General features: G+C 40.3%; 1 protein-coding gene across 3 annotated transcripts in view; it reads right to left on the reverse strand.

Moving 5' to 3' along the window:
* Window positions 1-22339, reverse strand: part of Vps26a (VPS26, retromer complex component A) — a 31173-nt gene that overhangs the window by 5506 nt on the left and 3328 nt on the right. For 2 of the 3 annotated variants that reach the window (XM_021174546.1, XM_021174545.2), the window contains exons 2-7: window positions 19497-19646; window positions 10498-10573; window positions 9339-9495; window positions 7654-7818; window positions 4222-4328; window positions 3274-3342 (exon numbers count right to left, since the gene is read on the reverse strand). In XM_021174546.1, the coding sequence (XP_021030205.1) occupies window positions 3274-3342; window positions 4222-4328; window positions 7654-7818; window positions 9339-9495; window positions 10498-10573; window positions 19497-19646 (724 nt within the window). The remainder of the gene's footprint in view (window positions 1-3273; window positions 3343-4221; window positions 4329-7653; window positions 7819-9338; window positions 9496-10497; window positions 10574-19496; window positions 19647-22339) is intronic. The other variant, XM_029482656.1, reaches the window with a different exon arrangement.

Here is a 22339-nt window from a genome sequence, read left to right on the forward strand (position 1 = left end):
AGAAAGAAAGAAAGAAAGAAAGAAAGAAAGAAAGAAAAGGAAAGGAAAAGAAAAGAGGGAGAGAGAGAGAGAGAGAGAGAGAGAGAGAGAGAGAGAGGAGAGGAGAGGAGAGGAGAGAGAGGAGAGAGAGGAGGGAAGGATTATAAAAGATTACAGACTGGAGAGAGAGCTCTGTGGTAGAACACTTACCTAGCATGCTCAGGACCCTAGGCTCAACCTTCAGTTCCAGGGAAAACACGCTATTGTGATTATGTAATGTCATGTCTTCTGTTTTCCCCATCTTCCCTTTGTCCCTCTTTTTCTCTCTCCTGGCCCCTTTTTGAAATAGGATCTCCATAAATAGCACAGACTAGTCTTAACTGTTAGTCTTTCTGTCTCTGCCTCCCAAATACTGAAGTTAAAATTCATGAAAACACCATTCCCAGCCATGTATGTGTATTTAATATTATTAAATATTTTAATTGGCATGGCATAGATATTATGATGGGTTCCATTTCAACACTTTCAAACATGCATATAGTGTGCTTTGATATTATCATGTTTGCTCTCCAGCATCCCCTCTTATTGCTCCTCCAACCCCTGCAGATCCACCACCTCTTCTCAGAGTGCTTGTGTGTGTGTGTGTGTGTGTGTGTGTGTGTGTGTGTGTAGACACCACTGATAGAGAGAGAGATGGGGGCGGGGGATGAGAGACACCAAGGAGCTCAATTAGGGTTCCTTACAGGAGCATAAACAAGCATTGTTTGCACTGAGCATGGACACCTTAGCCAGTGACTACATCACTAAAGAAAATGTTTCTCCCTCCCCAGCAGCCATTACCTGCTATAAATCCTGATGAAGGAGCATGCCTTCATGAGCCCCTCCCTAAGGCACATCTGTCTGGCCCCAGGTGTCTGACTTTTGCTTGAAGGGGTTTTTGAGACAGTCTTGTGCTATAGCCTAAGTTGGTGTTGAATCATCCTGCTTCAGCAACCTAAGGGCTGGGATTTCATTTACATAAAATCTATACTTTACATAAAAATTTGAGCTTCTGGAATTTTACAAACTAATATTGACTGCATAGCACAAAAGTGCACTTGTGGGCCTGGGCCAAATGCCCACTCTACAGTGACTCACTCTATAAGCTGTAACAAATGTTTTAAGTTCTTTGCACTTAGTTTCATCTCAAAAATAAACAGTTCAAAGAATAGTAAGGAACTTCATGACACCTAAACACTACAACGTCTTATTCATAATTGGCACTCAACAAATGTTAATTCACTTTTGAAGTAATTCATAACAGAGTAAGAAAATCTAAGAACATTATGTCTTAGGTTGCCCTCTATTATCAGGCTAGAGACCATGGCCAAAAGCAACTTAGGGAGGAAGGGTTTATGTGGCTCACATATCACAGGCCACCGAGGGAACCGAGGGGAGGAACTCAAGGCAGAAACCTAGAGGCCACTCTGAAGCAGAGACCATAAAGGAATTCTGCTTACTATGCCTTGCTCTCCATGGCTTGCTCCACCTTGCTTTCTTACAAATCCCAGGACCACCTGCCAAGGGGTGGTACTACACACAGTGGGCTAGCCCTTCCCACATCAATCATTGATCAAGAAAAGACTTTCTGACAAGCCAAACTTACCAAGGCATTTTTTGCAATTAAGATTTTCTCTTCCCAGCCGGGCATGGTGGCGCACGCCTTTAATCCCAGCACTCGGGAGGCAGAGGCAGGCAGATTTCTGAGTTCAAGGCCAGCCTGATCTACAAAGTGAATTCCAGGACGGCCAGAGCTACACAGAGAAACCCTGTCTCGAAAAAAGACCAAAAAAAAAAAAAGATTTTCTCTTCTCAAATATACCTAGGTCTGTATCAACTTGACAAAAACCAATCTGAATGCTGGCTTCACTGGCCTCACACAAAAGCTTATAGAGTATTGTAAGCAGGCCATGGTGGTGCATGCCTGTAATCCCAGCACTCAGGGGTTGGAGGGAAGAGGATCAGGAGCTCAAAGTCATCCTTGGCTACACAGTCAGTCTGACCATTTGACCTTGTCTAAAACAACAACAAATGACTCCCTGGACAACTTAGTAAGACTGCCTCAAAAATAAAAGGGCTAGTGAGAGGATGCCCTAGCAGGAAGGCACTTGCTGTGCAGGCCTGGCAAACCTGCACTCCATTCCTGCAACCAAGGTAAAGGGAGAAAATCAAATCCTGAACGTTGTCCTCTGACCTCCACATGCAGCCATGGCACAAGTGTCTGCACTAAAACACGCACATAATAATAATGAAAATGAAAAAAATAAAATGAAAGTTAAAAGATACCTGGGGCCGGGCAGTAGTGGCGCACGCCTTTAATCGCAGCACTTAGGAGGCAGAGGCAGACGGATTTCTGAGTTCGAGGCCACCCGGGTCTACAGACTGAGTTCCAGGACAGCCAGGGCTACACAGAGAAACCCTGTCTCAAAAAAAATCAAAAACTAAAACAAAAACAAAAACAAAAGATATCTGGATAAACAGCCCGGTCGTACAGCGCTTGCCTCTCATGCAGTGAGGGTCTTGGGTTTAAACTATAGCACTGAGAGAAAAAGAACATTGTAAGTTTTTTGGGTTTGGTGTTTTAGCTTTTTCTTGTATTTTGTTTTGTGTTTATTTGAGACAGGATCTTTTTATGTGGCCCTGACTATCCTGGAACTCTCTATGTAGACCAGGCTGGCCTTGAGTTCACAAAAATCCTCCTGCTGCTGGCTCCTGAGCACCAGGATTAAAGGTGTGTGCCACTGTGCCTGTTCACACTAAATTAACAGTGGAGCTCAACTGCCATGGATGGACGCTGCCATCCACATACACACAAGTTATAACTGAGAGGCTTCAAGAAGATTAAGCAGGTAAAGGCACCAAGCCCGAGGACAGAGTAGAAGCAGACAACCATCTCCTACAGATTGTTCTAAGACATGCTCTTCCAGAGCATCCACGTTTGATCCCAGCATCCAAAACCATCTATAGTTCCAACTCCAGGGAACCTGACATCCTTTTCTGGCCTCCACAGGTACCAGGCATGCACATGGTACACACATATATGCAAGCAAAACATCCATACACGTAAAAAATAAAATAAATAAAAAATATATTTAGGTAAATGAAGCCAAGTACAGTGGCGCACACCTGTAATCTTGGCACTCGGGAGGCAGAGGTAGGAAGGTCACCACCAGTTCAAGGCCAGCCTGGTTGATAGAGAAAGTTCCAGGGCCAGAAGGGAAGTACAGTAAGACTTGTATTAGGAGATTGATTTACCTTTTACTGGCGCCCCATCCATAATCTCATACTTAGCGATTGTCTCTGTCTCTGTTGTGGTGCTGGGTCCTAGGATAACAATGGAAATGACATTCACTTGACTATTCCAGAAGTCAAGTCTGTCCTGTCCTCAGCTGCACTACTTCAGTGCTGCCTTTCTCTGCTGGCCATCCTTTCTAATCTTTGCTCTACTCCTGAACTTTCCGCTTACCAGTGTGCGTCAGCTTCCCCACAGCTACACCAGCTCAGAGTCAACCTCACACGGCTCCTGCCATCAGTTCTACTATATGCTAAGAGAAGGTAGTGACTTACATTGCGACTAACCACTACATGAGGTGTTCTCCGAAATTTTCAAAGACCCTTCCCATAGAGTCAATTTTAACATAGAGATGACACCAAGCTGAATGAGCACTTAAATGTCACACACACTAAGCTCTGGGATTAACTCCATTTTAATTCAAATCTAAACACAAAGTCAACTCTTAAGTTTAAAAAAACCAGCCCTGTCTTAAGGGCTACGGTTGGTTCCGCAGGAGAGCATCTGCCATGCTGCTGCTGCTGCTGCTGACGCTGGTCTGCTTTGCTGGGACAGGGTCTGCTATGATTCTCTTTTTCAGCCTCCTTATAGTCTCAGCATTTTGGAAACTGAGACAAAGACAAGTTAGAGCCAGCAATATCTTGTGTTTAAAAGAAAACAAATAAGATCTTTGCAAGTCCCCATTACAAAGTTACTTTAGAATCAAGATGGTTTCAATGCCTGGGTTCAGCCTACAGGGGCATGGAAGTCTATTCAGCTCAAGAACTGTTCTTTAAAAGCACTGAATTACAGCAAAGCATTAACTAGCAAAGCTAATATCCAATGTCAATTCCAAATTTATGTTAACATCCTAAGATTTCTACATTTTCAACTAACAAGGAATTGTAACTAAAAATTTGTCTTCAACTTACCAATTCCTGTGATCTCTTTCTTGATCAGCTGTAATTCCATGTGTTGTATTTTTATTCTTACTAATAAGAAGTAAATTTTTCCAACAATTACATCCTTTAAATGATACCTATTTAGAAAGAATATGTCACATACTATTATCAGTTTTTTTAAAAAAAAAAAAGAGTGAGACAGTCAGCAAGGGTAATAGATTAGCTCAATGGATATGGATTAGCTCACGGAAAATAACTATCTCAAAATACCACTGACACTATTCACATCCCTTAATGTCCTTTCTCAAAACAGTCTTGATCAGTGTATTATGCAAGTATGAAATCAAAATCAAACTTTTACTTGAGTATCGAATATACATGAAAGACTAATTAATGCAATTATCTCTTTAAAAGTTAGTTCTCAGAGTACTCAAAGAATTAACTGAATAGAAAATTGAGAGCTCGTTTTGATGTTTATTTAACAAATACTAAGATGTTTTTCAGCACTAAAGCCCCTACCTAAGAGCTCAGCATTCTTAGTATTATAAAAACGGAGCATCTAACCCATCATCTAGCCAAAAAGAAAGATATTCAGGGCCTATACACAGGGGTTAAGTTTGCAGCATTGTATTTAGTAAATGCTACGGTATGATACACGCACCCCCAAATAGCTGTAGCCATTTTGTTCCATGCCTGCCAGCTATTTCATACTGTTGCTGTAATAGGCCTGCCAGTCACTGACATAGAGAAGTGACATGACTCAAGGACATACTGACCACATACCCTGTTCTGTTCTGTATGTTCTGAATGTTCTGTGTGAGGTTTGCTAATCTTAAATTCCACAAAGCTTTATGTAGGACTCATCAAATCAGAGGTAAATATGAATGGTTATGTTAAAACAACTTGAGTCAGAGCTGACCACCAGGCAGCCCTCCCTGTACCTTTGTATGAACTTACTGTGGTTTTTGTGACTGATACTGAAGAATGATACTAATAAGCCAAAAAGTTATGATTATAACACTCATCTCTGTTATCTCAATGCTCTGAAATGCCCATGTTCACCACCCACCCACCACCCCTCAACTACCTTATATTCAGGACCAACCAGCTTAAAGGCTAGCCTAGCTGACAATACTATGCCTAGTAACCCAACTGCTCCCCTCCTTGCCCTTTAAACTTTTAACCTGCTTTTTTCTATAAAAACTCTACTCTGAGAGCAGACCAGTGTCACAGTTAGGTTTTTCCCTTCTTGTGGTCCTGGACGTCCAGTATTACAGTGTGCGTTCAATAAACTATTCTTGCTTACCTGAGATTGGTGTGTGCATGGTTTGTGTGGCAATTACCAGACCCCAACAGTAAGTAAACCATGAAATCATGAAGTAATAAACTTGAGAATACCTATAATACTCAGGAGTATTTTTGCTTCCTTCCAGAACTAGATATTAACACAAGAACCCATGCCCTAAATAACACAAAAGTCTCAGGGGAGGTTTCTGTGGCAGCTTCGTAGGTTCTAAACTACCCGATGACTTTATGGACAGTTTCAAAGGCAGGTATGATAGTTTCAGTGATGCAAACACGGAAGTAACAGCTGCTTAAAAAAAAAAATCACCTAAAAGGAGAGGATAACCAGCACATCTGCTTCTTTAACAAATAAACACTAAAGAAAAAGATGGGCGTGGTGGCGCACACCTTTAGCCCCAGCTCTCCGGAGGCAGAGGGCAGGTGGATCTCTGTGTTCGAGACCAGCCAGGTCTACAAAGTGAGTTCCAGGTCAGCCCGGGGCTACACAGAAAAACTCTTGTCTCAAAAAAACAAAACAAAACAAAACAAACAAACAAAAAAAAATAAACAAACACAGACCAAATGTGACATTCTGAAGAGTATTCTTGTTTGGATACTAATTTGAACAAACCACATGAGCTGGTCATGGTGGCATACACCTTAAATCCCAGCACTTAGGAGGCAGAGACAGTGGATTTCTGAGTTTGCGGCCAGGAGGAGGAGGAGGAAGAAGACAATGATGATGACAACTGTGACAAGTAGGAATATGTGAATGTTGGCCATGACAACATACTGATATTAAGGAGTTACTAATATTTTAGTCATAATGGTATTATAAATCTATGAGAACTGCAGAACTTTGTATTGATGAAGCACATCAGACCACGTCAGCAATTACTGTAACACTGACTATAGTGGATGCAGGCCTAAAATGCCAGTTGAGACAGGAGCACCATGACTTTGAAGCTAGCCTGGACTATACAACTTTTGTCTCAAAAATACAAATTTAGGATTGGGGAGATGGCTCAGTGGTTAGGAGCACTGGCAGCTCTTTCAGAGGTCTAGAGTTCAATTCTCAGCAACCACATGGTGGCTTATAACCATCTATGATGGGATCTGATACCTTCTTCTGGCATGCAAGTGTACATACAGACAAGCACTCCTATATTAAAAACAAAAACCAAGCTGGGTGTGGTGGCGCATGCCTTTGATCCCAGCACTAGGGAGGCAGAGGCAGGTGGATTTCTGAGTTCGAGGCCAGCCTGGTCTACAAAGTGAGTTCCAGGACAGCCAGGGCTATACAGAGAAACCCTGTCTCGAAAAACCAAAAAAACAAAAACAAAAACAAAAACCAACCAACCAACCAGGGCTGGAGCAATGACTCAGTGCTCTTCCAGAGATCCTGAGTTCAATTCCCAGAACCAAATGGTGGCTCACAACCATCTGTAATGGGATTCAATGCCCTCTTCTGGTGTATCTGAAGACGGCTACAGTGTACTCATATATATAAGATAGATAGATAGATAGATAGATAGATAGATAGATAGATAGATAGATAGATAGATCTTTTTTAAAAAACAAACAAAATTTAACAAACTATTGGAGGGGACTATGTCCTGGAAGACGTCTTGGCTGCTCATTACAGTGTTTGCATGCACTGGCCTCCTCACGTCTTTCACATCTTCCATAATACAATTTTAAAAGGCATTATACAAGACCAGAAGTAGTAGTGTATACTCTTATTTTCAGCACTCCAAAAAAAGAAGCAGGTGGGTTTCAATGAGTTCAAGGCCAGCCTGGTCTACAATAGTGAGTGCCAGGACAGCTATGGTTGCACAGAAAGACCCTCAGAAAACCATCACCACTAACAACAACAACAAGGCATTATACAATAAATAAAATCAGACTGTTTTCTAGAAGTACAGTATATAAAAGCATGTCTAACACACCTTTTTACCTTTGGGAAGAAGATACACGAGAAGACATTAATAGTGGGGCTCAGTGGCTGGTAAAGATGAAAATTGTGTCATATTTTCCCCTTTCACTTTTATATACCTTAAATTTTCAACAATACACATTTCACTTAAGTGGCCAAAAATGTGTGCAGTCTTTACTGCTCTAAGCTGTCTGTCAGGTGTGCTGGTCACAGGGCCCCAGAAGTGACCATCAGGTACTTACTTGGACTTATTATATTCAAACTCTATGTGCAGACAGTCTTCAATGCCCACTTCCATTTTAATAGAGTTGTTGACATCAGGATAGGTGGCTAGCTGGTGAACAATAAGATCGTACTCTTTCACTAAGTCTGTCAATCTTCTCACAATTGTCACCTTAAGAAAATACCTACAAAGTCAAGGAGAAGATGCGTGAACCTCCTGTGTCACATTCAGGTGCTTTAACAAGCAAATGGCAGCCAGCTCAGCTTTCCCCTTGATGGGCTTCCAGGTGTCACCTGGCTCTTTGTTTTCCCATAAAGAACTCAGATGTGAGCTGCTCTGTACTAGAGAGTGAAGCCACGGCCTTTGCAGTCTAAGCGTGTGCTCTACCTAGACTCACTTCTGGCTCCCCAGTGGTTTTTTGTTATTTTGTTTATTTGTTTTGGTTTGTTTCTGTTTCTGTTTTTAATGCCTCCAACATGAAAAAATACAAAGTTCAGTTTTACAAGTACATCCTTTTGAAATAACCTTGGAGGACTACCATCCATCCGCCTGCTTAGCAAGCCTCTCCATGTCAAGATTTTTTTTTCTTTTAAAGATTTATTTATTACTGTCCCTGTGTCTGAAGGTTTGAAGGAGAAAAACAAGATAACAGATATGTTAATGTATTCTGGGAGATTATCATAAAGGAAAACTAAGGAGGATTTGGTATTGTGGAATCATCTTTCTTCAATTTGAATAAATGGATCAATTTCCAGTCCTTAAATTGGAACTAGGACCTATTTTATTGATTAAAAAAAAAAAGATTTATTTATTATTATACATAGGTACACTGTAGCCAACTTCAGACATACCAGAAGAGGGCATCAGATATCATTACGGGTGGTTGTGAGCCACCATGTGGTTTCTGGGATTTGAACTCGGACCTTCAGAAGATCAGTCAGTGCTCTTACCTGCTGAGCCATCTTGCCAGCCCCAAGATTTTTTTCAAATCTTGTCAAGGCACTAGTGTTTAGCTTTTGTGCTGCCAAACACAATCCCAAATGAGTAACACCATATTAAACAGAAAAAGAAGGCTCTTGGACCTGCTGCATTCAAATATTTATCCTGGTCTTAGAGGCAGTTAGTGCAGAAGGGGAAGAACTTGAGTGAGGACTTAGAAAGTGGACGCTGGTCAGTGCAGTGACTCAGCAGGGAAGAGCATTTGCTGCCCAGCCTGACAGTCTTAGCTCAGCTCCTGGAACCAACATGTGGAAACAGAGAATCAACTGCATGTTGTCCTATGACCTTCAGATATACATGGTGGCATGGAAGTGCCCACACACAAAATAACAAAGGTTAAAGAAAACTGGAGTCCTGCTTCAGTTCTACCCTTTGCTTGTGTAACCCTGACTACTCAGCCTCTGGGTTATTATCTCTTAACCATACGCTAAATGTAATTTGTTAGGAAACTAAAGATCTAAAGTAACTAATAATAATAAAATTCATACAACAGAATTGTAAAACTGAAACATCTTTGAATTCATAATGTTTAAAGCCATTATTATTTCAAATCAATCATTCTCAGTCAAGTGAAACAAAGTTTGTAACAGAGTATTTTAAATGTTAAGCCTTCCACTCCAGCATTGTAATTACAGTTTGTATAAGGCACCAGCAGTGTGTGGTTTTCTGGTTCAATTCTGTACAGTCTCTCACACACATCCATACCTCAGGCGGACATTGGCACCGATGTATGACTCATATGGCTTTTCAACTTGCATAAATTCAAAGTCATAGCTTCTGCTCTGAGTCAGTTCTCCAGGCAAGGCTAGTTCCTTCACTAGGTTTACAAATTCGTGAGTATTACTCTTGTCATTGAAAAGCTCTAAGAAATTTAAAACAGCAAAAAGACCAGTTATATTTAATATCCAATTCAATGAAACCCAAGCTTCTATCACCTAAACAAATAATTTTTACACAAAGAATTAGTTAAACATGCTTCTATTTTAATAATCAGCTAAGATCTCAATTTTATTCCCTCATTACAAACATTTGGGCATTAATAAACTCCAGTATGGCACAGTAACAACTTGTGACAGAAAGGCCTGCATCTCTTTCCTGTAGCTATCCTTCCTAACCTAAGCATATATTACTTTCATAAAGTTACAATGCACAAAAGAGTAAAACTAACTACTAGTTAGTTGCTAAAACTTGCTCCTGAGTACCATCTCATCCGTAACAGACATGTAAAGATCCACCATTCCAGCTTTGGTACTTTAAAAACGTACAATAAAAATTAGCTGGATTTTTAAACCTACTTACAGAGACAGTCTTAGTAAGATACACTTCCTTTCCTGACTCTTCAGCATCAAAAGATGTGTATGTAGTTTTGCTTCCTGCTAACTTGAGAGTGTCTCTGAAACTCCCACATGGTAATGTACACAATCTGATTTAAGCCCAGAAGAAATTAGTCCTTTTCTCTTTATGTGGAATTTTCTGTTCAGGAGGGGGTCTGGCTACAGGTAGACACTAGCTCAGGAGACAAATGCCATGGGTATTCAGAGAATGAGATAGAGGTGAAGGCGGTGGCTGTGAGTGAGGCTGATGAAAAAACAAAGGCAGATGGGAGACAGTATGATTATTTTTCAAGGCTGGTAGTTTACATAGCTACTTTAATTTTTACTAGCAGAGTCTTATACAAAGGCAGAATCCGTCACATATCATCATTAAATACAACTGAGATGCATGGTTTACGATACTAGGTCCTCTTTCATTACATATAATCAGTTTCTTCTTTTCATAAAGCTAAGCTCTAATTCAATTATTTATCTGCCAAATCCAACCCTCTTCAGTCAAAGGAAAAAAGTAATACTATTTTAAAACTCACCAATTTGACCTACAAATTCAATTCTAATTCCTTGATGCTCTAGCCTCTTTCCAGGCTGCTTAAAGGCTAGGTTTACCTGCCAAAACATGAAATTGTAAGAGATGTTAACAGTCCTTTGAGTGCGCCTACCAGATTCCTTCCAGATGAATGTATTCTGTGAGTACATGAGTCGTTCATTCATGAGGTGTTAAAAGCTGCACCTCCCAGCACCCGGGAGGGCACTTACAGGCAGTCACTAAGGAACTCATTACCACACAAACAAAGAATGCATCTGCTTTATTAACACGGATTCCCTCATAGACAGAGGAAATCTCCAACTCCCCAGATGTGTTTTCTGGCCAGACAATGAAACGGTTCTTGGACTAATATCTGAATGTGAATGTGACTAATTCCAAGAATTAGCCTAAAAGATAATTTCCAGGTTTTTTATAACCAAAAAAAATATACTTGCTATAACCTCTGGCCTTAAAAACAATGTTCATTAAACCAAATACAGTGGCTCATATCTGTACCAGCAGTTGGAAGGCTGAGACAGGATGATCAAGAGTTTGAAGCCAATCAGGGCTACATATTGAGTTGGAGGTCAGTAAAAGACCCAACCTCAAAAAACAAACAAACAAAATTAAATAAATAAAAGTTAAAGCAATACATATTACCCTAAGTTTATAACTCATATTAAAATGCAGAATTTCTTAGGATTTAAATTAATTTTAGGTATGATTATCTTTCATGACCCCATTTATTCATATTTCAACACTAAGAACTGAGCCCAGGGTTCACGCTAACTACTGAGCAAGCTCTCCATCCCCGTCTTACTTTTGAATTGCACCATCTCAAAATCCTTAGATCAATGTACCTGCCAAGTAGAAATCCTGAACTTCTAAATTTCTGTTTATTTTAAAGACAGTGTGTCTAACACAGGCTGGCCTCAAGCTTTCTCTATAGCCAATGATGATTGTCAACTTATGACTCTCCTACCTCTTATGAAACCCCAAGTGCTGGGGTTTCAGGCATGTGCCACCTTGTCCCATTTATGTGGTACTGTGGATTGAAGCACTCAAGGCTTTGTGCGTGTGAGCACCCTACCAACTGAGCTACAAATATCCTCAGCCCCTTAAACGTAGATATTTAATCTGAAACAAACAAACAAAAGTGTATGCAACCTATCAACTGTAAAACTTTTTCCATCTTCTCTACAGCTAGCCAGGCATGGGTGGCATACTCATTTAATCTCAGCAATGGGGAGGAAGAGGCAGGAGGAACTCTGAGTTCAAGACCAGCCTGGTCTACAGAGCACGTTTCAGGACAGTCAGGGCTATTATACAGAAAACCCTGTTTCTAAAAATAAAATAAAACAAACAAACAAACAAAAAAAACCAACAACCAAACAACCAAAAAAAAAAAAAAAAAAAAAAAAAAAAAAAAAAAAAAAAAAAAAGAAAGAAAATGTGCCATGGGATTAAAAGAGCGATGAAGAGCTGTTTCCCTCTTCCAACACTAAACTTCTGGTACCCATCTGAATAGAATTTAGAAGATGGGCAAACAGATACTTCTTGGCCTAAGTCTAACAGGAGAGAGATGCAGACGAGAGGAGACTGGCTGTTGACTATAGGGCACTATCACCTACCCAGGTGGCATTAGTTGGATTTGGGGCAGCAGGGGATTCTGGCAAGAGTCACTTTGACAGTGATATAACCTGCGCTTGAATAAATTTGTGGGGCACAATGTGAAGGCAGTTGCCCTAGCTGGCCACCACAGCCACCTGCTGCTCTGTCACGCAGTTACCTCACTGAAGTGTGAGCAGACTCCAACAAGCCCACACTAACTTCAAACTCTGAATCCTCCTGCCCCAGCCTCTGTATTGCAAGTGTAAGCCATAACCAGACCCTTCTTTGTAGTTTTCACGCTCTGTTGTGGTTTTTATAATAAACAAATAATCCTGCGAAAAGTCAGAAAACCTGTTTTTTCACTTTTCCTTAATAACCTATATCTACTCTGGGAAAAAAAAGAATAAGAAAAATATTTATAAAAGACAAGTACTTAAGTAAGCTCCACATATAACCAACACTTTCAGGTATGGTAGTACCCATATTCAATTCTAGAACCTGAGAAGTTGAGACAAAAGAATCAAGACTTCAGACCTATCCTGGATTGCATAACAAGTTCTAGGCCACCCTACACTACAAACACATACTCTGTCTCAAAAGTAAACAAACAAACAAAATTAAACAAAAAGTATGTTTGGGGAGTGGGGTAGGTTTAAACTAATTACAACTAAAGTTTCTAAGAATAGTGGTCAAAAATGCCCCTTAATTTTATTTTGTCTGATAAGTTTACTAGGATTCTGCTCTGCTCTCATATTTTTAGCAAGAACATTATAAAGTTGTACTTTTCCTAGTGTGTCTATATTAGGAAGCATATAATGTCTGCTTCTGTTTGTTTGAGAAAAGTCTCATATAGCCCAGGCTGGTATTAAGCACCCTATAAATCCAAGGATGGCCTTACACTCCCCTAACTCTCACAAGTGTTGCAATTTCTAGCTTGTTTCAACATTAGTGCTGCTAATTCCAATCACTCAGTTAAGGGCATTTGTCCAGGCTCTCTATTGGTGGGAGGGGAAAGGGGGCATCTACTATGTAGTTCTAGGTGTCCTGGAACTTACCATGTAGAACAGGCTGGCCTTGACCTCACAGAGATCCACCTGCTTCTGTCTCTCCCATGTTGGATTAAAGATGTACACCACTACTCTCCAACTTAAAGTTGGCATTTCCCCTTTACTGTGAATAAGGATTTTGTGTAGAAATAGGTGAGGCTGTATGTTTAAAAAGTGAGGAAAACTGAATGTTGGGAAAACAGGTCTATTTATACATTTCTTTAAACAAAGCAGTCTCAAAGCTCCCATGTCAGTATATGATATTCTGTATAGGTAAATAGTGCTATCTTTATAACTTATATATGTCAATGTACCATATGCCATTTACAATGGCACAGGAAGACAGCAAAACAGTTGGACATTTTGTTACTGAATTTTGTGTTGATCTAAGACCAAGTTTCTAAGTTTTGCGATTGCCAGAAGAACGGAGTCTCTATCCATACTGCTGACAAGTACCATACAGACTTGCCTCACCTAAGCAGCTCAGCTATGAACTATAATCTCAGACTAAACAGAGACCTTATTCAGTGGTGTAACAGGAAAAAAGCACTGGTCAGTGTGGGCAGCCCAGAGCCACCAGGTCAAAGAATTTTACCATCATCAAGCATCAAGTCCTCGTGTACAGACAAATAGTAAAGATGTCCTAATAAAGCAAACTAGAAACAACAAAAAGTTATAATAATGTCACTTTGAAACAACTGCCAATGAAAGTAATAATCGCTTTGTCTTGATTAAATCTAACAAGGTCTCAAATTTCTCCTTCTCTGACATTTTTATAGAACTGACAGTTTGACAGCAATACCTAATTATTTTGACAAGAACTGTCTTTAAGTTGGGTATAGTAATGCACACCCTTAATCCTGACATCTTTGAAGCAAAGGCAGGCAGATTTCTGAGTTCAAGGTCAGCCTCATCTATATATCATGTTCTAGGGGAGGCAGGACTACAGAGAGACCATGTTTTTTTTTTTTGTTTTGTTTTTAAATAGTTTTTACATATAAAACTCATGCAAAGGGAAAAGCCATTCCCTTTGAAAGCTGTATCTGAAAACTTCATAAATAAAGGAAAATGACCTTCTTGGTTCAAAGTGAGTTTTTACTTCCTACTCTTCTTTATAAATTTGGAATACAGGATACAGAATGGAACATAAAAAAATTAAGTTATAGACAAAAGAAATTTAGCATCAATTCAAAAACTCTCCAATGTTTTAATCGAGTGTTTCTATTTTAACGGTATAAATGCATAAGTGAACCAAGACAATGCAACTGAGAAGCAGTTCTCTTTTCTGTAAGTGGTCCTGGGGCAAGGGTATTAGCATCAGAAGAACAGCCACCTCACACCAAAGGGATAACGACCCAAGTGAGTGCACGCAGACTCCTGAGGAGAAGACACAGTGCAGTTTCACCACCTCCACTCAGGCTGTGGCTTCTCAGAAGCACAAGTTATAAAATAATAGATAAACTAACTCAACTCCACCAAAATTTAAAATTCTTGTGCTGCAGAGAAGCCATCAAGAACTGGAAAGCCAACACAGTAGTGACCACCTAGAAACACAGCATTTGGGAGGTGGAGCCAAAAAACCAGCAGTTGAAGGTCAGTCTCTGTTATAGAGACCATGTCTCAAAAAAGAAAAGAAATTCAAAACCATGACACTTCACCACATTAGGGAGGCACAACAGGAAAAACTACACAAGATCTGGGTATGGTGGCACACACCTGTGATCCCAGCACTTGAAAGGTGGAAGCAGGAGGATGAGTTCGAGGACAGCCAGGGCTACAAGAGGCTCTGTCTTAAAAATAATACAAGTGTCATCAAAAATATGGGAAAACTAGCCTTCTTTTTTTTTTCTTAAAGGTTTATTTATTTTATGTATATGAGTACACTGTAGCCGTTCAGATGGTTGAGAGCCTTCAGGTGGTTGTTGGGAACTGAATTTAGGACCTCTGCTCCCTCCAGTCAACCCAGCTCGCTCTGGTCAGCCAGCTCACTCAGGACAGCCCACTTGCTCAGTTGTTTGCTCTGGCCCAAAGATTAATTTATTATTATAAATAAGTATACTGTGGCTGTCTTCAGATGTACCAGAAGAGGGTGTCAGATCTTATTACAGGTGCTTGTGAGCCACCATGTGGTTGCTGGGATTTGAACTCACCCAAGCAGTCAGTGCTCTTACAGCTGAGCCATCTTCCAGTAGGAAAACTCATGTTCTTAGCAGTGCTGGAGGAGATGGTGGTGCAGCTGCCCTACAGAGGTGGCCAGCCCCGCTGTGGGAGGCAGAGCTGGTACACACCAGCAGCTCTGCTCCTAAGTACACAGCTACAAGGGAGGGTAGGGCCTGGCCTCACTCTAACTCACTGTACTGATACTATGTTACTACACTCAGGCTAGTCCTGAGTTTGCAGCAATTCTCCTGCCTCAATCTTTCAACTGCTGGGATTACAGATGTAAATTACAACTAACTTGGCATATCCTTTACCATTTGGACATGACTTATCAAGAATATTACTCAGGGGGGCTGGAGAGATGGCTCAGTGGTTAAGAGAACTGCCTGCTCTTCCAGAGGTCCTGAGTTCAATTCCCAGCAACCACATGGTGGCTCACAACCATCTGTAACAGATTTGACGCTCCCTTCTGGTGTACTTGTGTACATACAATAAATAAATCTTAAAAAAAAAAAAAAAGAATATTACTCAGAAGAAAATAGATTTTTAACACATGCTATTACATGGGGTGGGGGGAGTCCTAATGACATGCTCAGTGACACAGTCCCAGGTCAGAGGTCACCAGGGAAAGAGCAGTGACTACTAATATGACAAAAAGGTTTTGTCAAGTAAAAACTCTGAAGATATAGTATGACTAAGATTAAAAAACACAAGTAATACCATTAAGCTGTACGGTTAAAAAGACAAAATAGGGCTGGCAAGACAGTTCATTAAGTATAGGCACTTGCCACCAATTTTGTTGGCTTGAGTTTGATCCCTACAACCTACCATGATGGAAGGAAACACTGACTTTCACAAGTTGTCCTATGATCTCTATCACATGCATACACTTTCCCCACTCCCACTCCAAATAAATGTTTGAAACTTTTTTAACATGAAAATGCCTATATTATCTATATTTTCAACAAAACATCAACAACAAAAATTAAAATAGGCAAAAATTTTCCCGTTGTAAGTTAGAATAACAAACATATAAAAAAATCATTCTTAATAACCACACAATGAGTTACTAATCTGAAGGCCATGGAGGACTGCAGAATAGCTAGGAATAATATGTCTGGTAGGCAAAACAAATGCCTTTTATAAAAGAGGACAAGAGTTCTTTCTTGAATGGAACTAAAATATTTTAAAATTTAAAACACAGCTTAAGAGAATGAGGTAATATACTAGCTACCCAAGCCTTGAAAAGATAACTCCCAGTGAAAGGAACCACATTCAAAGGCCACAGTGTGATTCCATTTATATGCAATGTCCAGAACAGGAAACAAAGTAGATTTGTAGGTGAGGGATTTGCAGGTAGTGGATTCTGTTCAAAGGGATAAGCAGGTGGTGAAGGCTACTCAGCTCTGTAAGTACAGTGAGCAGCATGACCTAGAGTAGGGCCATTTATGGTGACTGAATTACAACTTAATTAGAATATTCAAAAGGAATGAAGAAAGATGTACATGCCACAAATAAGCCACAAGAACAGAGCAAGGAAGCCAGAACAGACCACATGACCTTTGCTTTGTGACAAAGGTGACATTATAGCATGACGAGAGGAAGGGATGATTTGTTCAGTATCTGCCTAGGGTTAACACAGAGCCAGTGTGGGGACGCCTTTGACTTCTGCAACACAAGCAAAATCAACTTTAAATGAACTAAGGGCAAGGACAGGACATAGGATGTAAAAACTCCGGTGAAAGAAAACAGGGTAACTCTGGGTCCTGGCTGTAGCTGGAAAATGTCTAAACTAGACCTGAATGAACAAAAGGAAACATCAAACATCTACTAATGAGGAGACAGAAATAAAAAAAAGAGAATAAAAACCAACCAAAACAAAAAACAAACAAACGGGGCATGATGTTAAACACCTATAATCTGAACACTCTGGAAGTAGAGGCAGAGGTAGGCAGAGCTCTATGAGTAGGAGGACAGCCTGCTTTACTTACTGAGTTCCGGTCCAACAAAGGTCACACAGTGAAACCCTTGTCTTTAAAAACAAAAAAAAAAAACAGCCGGGCGTGGTGGCGCACACCGTTAAGACCTTTTTTCCTCTTTAGACAGGCTCTCATGTAGCCCAGACTAGCTCAAACTTGCAATCCCAGGGTACCTCCATACCCAGCCTTTATAAAAGGCACTCATTAAAAACATACAAAAAGAAGCCCGTGAGATGGCTCAGTGCTTGCTATGCAAGCACCAGAACCCATGTAAAAAAAGTCAGATGTGGTTCATAACTATGATCCTAGCTCCATACTGTAACAGCGGGATATAAGGTGGGAACTGGAAACTCATCTAATCTAGACTTCACACATGCAGCCAGTGGCAAAGACAGTAAGAGCGAGACCTGACTCTAAAAAACCAAGGTGTAGGAGAGAAGAAAATGCAGAAACATTATCCTCTGACCTCCACATGCTCTGAATGCCCACACTCATATTTCACACACAAACCAAATAAATCTTAAAATACTAAAAAGTCCTACACACCAGTAAGAAAGTCAATTAAGCCAATTTTGCCAACTTGGAAACAGTCAAGACAGTCTTCAGTAAGTGAATAGAAGAAATAAATATGTTGGTATCCATACAAAAGACATCTACATGTTTTGAGAGAGCCTTGCTCTGTAGCTCAGGCTAGCCTGGAAATCACTGTGCATGTAGCCTAGGGTGTGCCTCAAACTTGAATCAACCCACCAACCTCTTCAGCATTCTAAATGCAGAAAGTACAAACATGAGCCATGGCCAGCACAAAAGAATACTACTTAGTGTTAAAAACAAATGAGCTAATAAGTCACAAAAAGATATTGATGAACATTGAATAGACAGAAACTAACCTAAGAAGGCTACATAGTACATGATTCCAACTCCATGGCATTCTGGAAAAGGTAAATCAGAGAGTAAAAAGATCAGCAGTGACCACAGGCTCAAGACTGGTGTGGGTACAGGTGCCAGGGAGGCAGGAACAGATGAAACAGAGGGCACTCTGCAGGATGATTTCGTCATTCCGCATGATGTTCAAATGATGTACACATAACAACAGTGTGTGTTTGTCAAAAGCCATACAACATATAACATCAAATGAACCCTAACTAAAGCTATGACCAATCTACCAATACTGGTTCATCAGTTCTTTGCTTTTTTCTTTTTAAAGATAGGGTCTTAAGCAACCCAGGTTGGCCTTGGGCTCCCTATGTAGCTGAAGATAACTCTAAACTCATCTCCTGTCCCTACTGCTTAAATGCTAAGATTACTGACACATTATCACCATGGCTGCCTTTAATTCATTATTTTTTAAAAATTAAACTGAACATAGTGGTTCATGCTTTCAACTCCAGAACTCAAGAAAGTTCTGAAGCAGGAAGACTAAATCACTGTAGTCTAAGGTCAGCCTGAATTACATGACCCTAACTCAATATATAACAATAATAATAGGCAAATGTTATATTGTTGTGGTATATATGAGGGCATGGTGAAGAAGAGGCAATATAAAGAACTTTGTATTTTACCCATTTTTTTTCCTGAAAATCTAAAACTGCTCTAAAACAATTAAGGGTTATCCAGGTATGGTAGTGCACTCCTGTTCTCTGGTATTTCAGAGGTGGAGGGCAGGAGAAGGACCACAAGTTTAACACAGGGAGTTTGAGACCAAGCTGGGCTACATGAGACAAGCAGAAAGCAGATGAAGAATGTTACACATTACTGAGTAAAGAAAGGGAAGAGAGGTGTGACTATCACAGAAGAAGGGATCTTAAATGTATCTAGACACACAGATACATTCCAAAAGAGCTGAGGCCAATGGCATATGATAGCACAGAAGAGAAAGCTACATCCCAAGAGTCAGAAAGAGCTCTTCCTATGCCACATCAGACAACCACTCCACAGCTTTCCAACTCGGTTACAGAAGAAACTCTCCAAAGCTTAAGATACAGTCATTAGCAAAAAATGTTGTGAAATTCAAAGACTCTAGTCCTAAAATCCTTCCACGGAAAGAATCTTCCGTTACTGTTTTTAACCCATCAAAGATTTTAGTTGACAAATTCTATTTCTAATGCAACCATTCAAATTTAGATACAGCACAGACTATTTTGAAAACTAATTCTAATATACTAAAATTATGTAACTGTCTAACAAACTCTCAAACAAAAGCTTACCTTTCCTGAGACAGACTCGCCATCATAGAAGAGATAGTGTTTTTCTACTTTGCCATCCTCAGTTTTCATTTCTGCCATTTTCCTGGTTTCCCCATCATTAAGGGCAACATCAATCTCACAGATGGGACCAAAAAAGCCTCCAAGAAAACTCTGCAATAAAAGAAAAATGCTCATGATTATCATATGAATTTCAAAGTGTAGTGACTTTAGGCAATCACTACACTTTGAAATTCAAACTTAATTACATTTAACATAAAGCCAAGCAGATTACTAATCTGAATTTACAAGAAATAAAAAAGTTATCAAATTCTACATCCAAACTGAATTGAGGGGCGTGCCTAGTTCACCCATGCGTCCAATCCCCAGCATGACTGAAAACTAAAGCAACAATCTCACTGAGCACAGCCCACACACAGTTAACTCTGAGGCTCAATCACAATTTGGAGAATAGATTTCATGTTACAATTTTTACTATCAAAACAAACAAACAAAAGAAGAACTTGAACATGCTATTACTTCAACCATTCCCACAAGTAATCTACATAATAATCAGAATCTAACATCCAAAATGGAGGAACTCAATTCCTTGCATCCAAGCTTAAAAAGCTGCATCTTATTACAGCCTTTTGAGGCTCTTTCATCAGAGAAAAACTTTCACAGCCCAAATTACCCCTTTCAAGCTTAGTGTCACAACATTGGGCTAATTACCATAAAACCCTGCTCTATCAGGTCTGGACAGAATGTGTCACACCATGTAAGACTTTTGAGTATACCTGGCACTCATATTAGAAGCTAATAAAAGTCCCATAAATATTTCCAAAGAAAACATATATGCACTGTAATTTCAGATAACTGCCTCCCAGTGGCAAAGCACACTAGCTGGCAATGTAGCAACAAATAGTGAGCAGACCCCAGTCATGGTTCTGACATTAGACACAGCTAACACGTGCTATGAGCACTAATGACAATGTTCTAGTCTTTAAACCATAAAGATAGGGCTGGAGAGATGGCTCAGTGGTTAAGAGCACTGACTGCTTTTCCAGGGTCCTGAGTTCATTTCCCAGCAGCCACTTGGTGGCTCACAACCACCTGTAATGAGATCTGGTGCCCTCTTCTGGTGTGTCTGAAGAAAGCTACAGTGTACCCATATAAATAAAATAAAAACATCTTAAAGTGTAAAGATGGCAGCTTCCCATCATATGGACCTATATCCTTCCTTGTGTCTCTGCTTTTAGATGGGGTCCTTCTGTGCTGTTTCATTTACTCTCTACCTAGAAAGCTCGAGCAGTCCTCTAACCTTCCAAGCAGCTAGCCCCACAGGGAACAGCCCTCCACATCAGTGTCTGTATCCCGCTTTGTTCTGCACAAAAACCAAAGCAACTGTTTAAAAACACGCGTCTGATCATGTTAGGTAAAATAATCTCAAAGAGATAAATACCACAAAATTCTCATATAGAATCTATATTTAGCCACACATATACAAACGTGTGCGCACATCATGAAAGCAGAGGATGACTGGCAAGGAAGGGAGGGGATGATGACAAAGTGGGACCAACAAGTTAAATACACACTGATAGTTAAGTATAAAAGATGTCATATGGAAGCTGGAGAGAGGACCTGAGCTCAGATCCCCAGGACCCATGTGAGAGAAAAGAAAAAAAAAAAAAAAAAAAAAGCTGTGTGATTGTGTCCATAACCCTAGCACTGGGACGAATGGACAGACAGACACACACACAGACACAGCTGATCAGACTACTTCTTTTAACTATTCCAGCAGCTGGAAAGCTTGTAAACTGGACTTATTTTATAGAGTAGTTTGGGGCCAGAGAGAAGGCACCATTAAGTTCTGTGCCTGGAACCAAGACTTAGGACCTGAGATCAATCCCTAAAGTCTATATGACAGACAATTTGTCCTATGACCTCCACACATGCAGTGTGGCAAGTACCCACACACAACAAATGAGGGCAAATAGTTCTTTAATTTAAAAAAATGTAGTTTGGCAGCTAGCCATGGTGGTGAATGACTATATTCTAACCACTTAGGAAGCCAAGGGAGGAGGCATACCAAAAGCTCAAGGCAGCCTAGGCTATCCAGTGAGTTCCAGGACAGCCTAGGCTGCAGAATAAGACCTTGTCTAAAAACAGAAGGAAGCACACAACAAAGAACCTATGAGGCTGAGGTACAAGTATATATAGATTGATCTTTTGAGACAGGGTCTCACTGCATAGCCTAGGCTGGCCTCAAAATCACAGAGTCCCACCTACCTCTGCCTCGTGAGTGTTGGTGTTAAAGGAAAGCACCACTATGCTCAACCCAGGAGTTAATACAATAATATTTTAACTGAACTCTTGACAGTCACCTTGTAGAGCTCCTCAGTTTATACATTTTCTTCATTTATTTTATTGTGTATAAATGAGTATTTTAGCCTGCACATAAGTCTGTGCACCACACGCATGGCTAGTGCCTGCAGAACCCACAGAAGGCATCAGAACCCCTGGCACTACAGTTATATAACTCATATGTTAGCCATCATGTGAGTGCTAAGAACTGAACCTAGGTTCCCTGAGAAAGTTGTCACTGCTCTTAACTATTGAGCCATTTCTCCAGCCCCAATACGTAAAATCTTCATAGGTAACACTGACTTCAAATACGTTATTATAAACGCACATACAATAATATATTATTAGCCGGGCGTGGTGGCGCACGCCTTTAATCCCAGCACTCGGGAGGCAGAGGCAGGTGGATTTCTGAGTTCGAGGCCAGCCTGGTCTACAAAGTGANAAAAAAAAAAAAAAACAATAATATATTATTTGATGTGGCTTACAGATATACCTACCAGCCC

The sequence above is a fragment of the Mus caroli genome, chromosome 10 (assembly GCF_900094665.2).
Source record: "Mus caroli chromosome 10, CAROLI_EIJ_v1.1, whole genome shotgun sequence".
NCBI classification, from domain to species: Eukaryota; Metazoa; Chordata; class Mammalia; order Rodentia; family Muridae; genus Mus; species Mus caroli.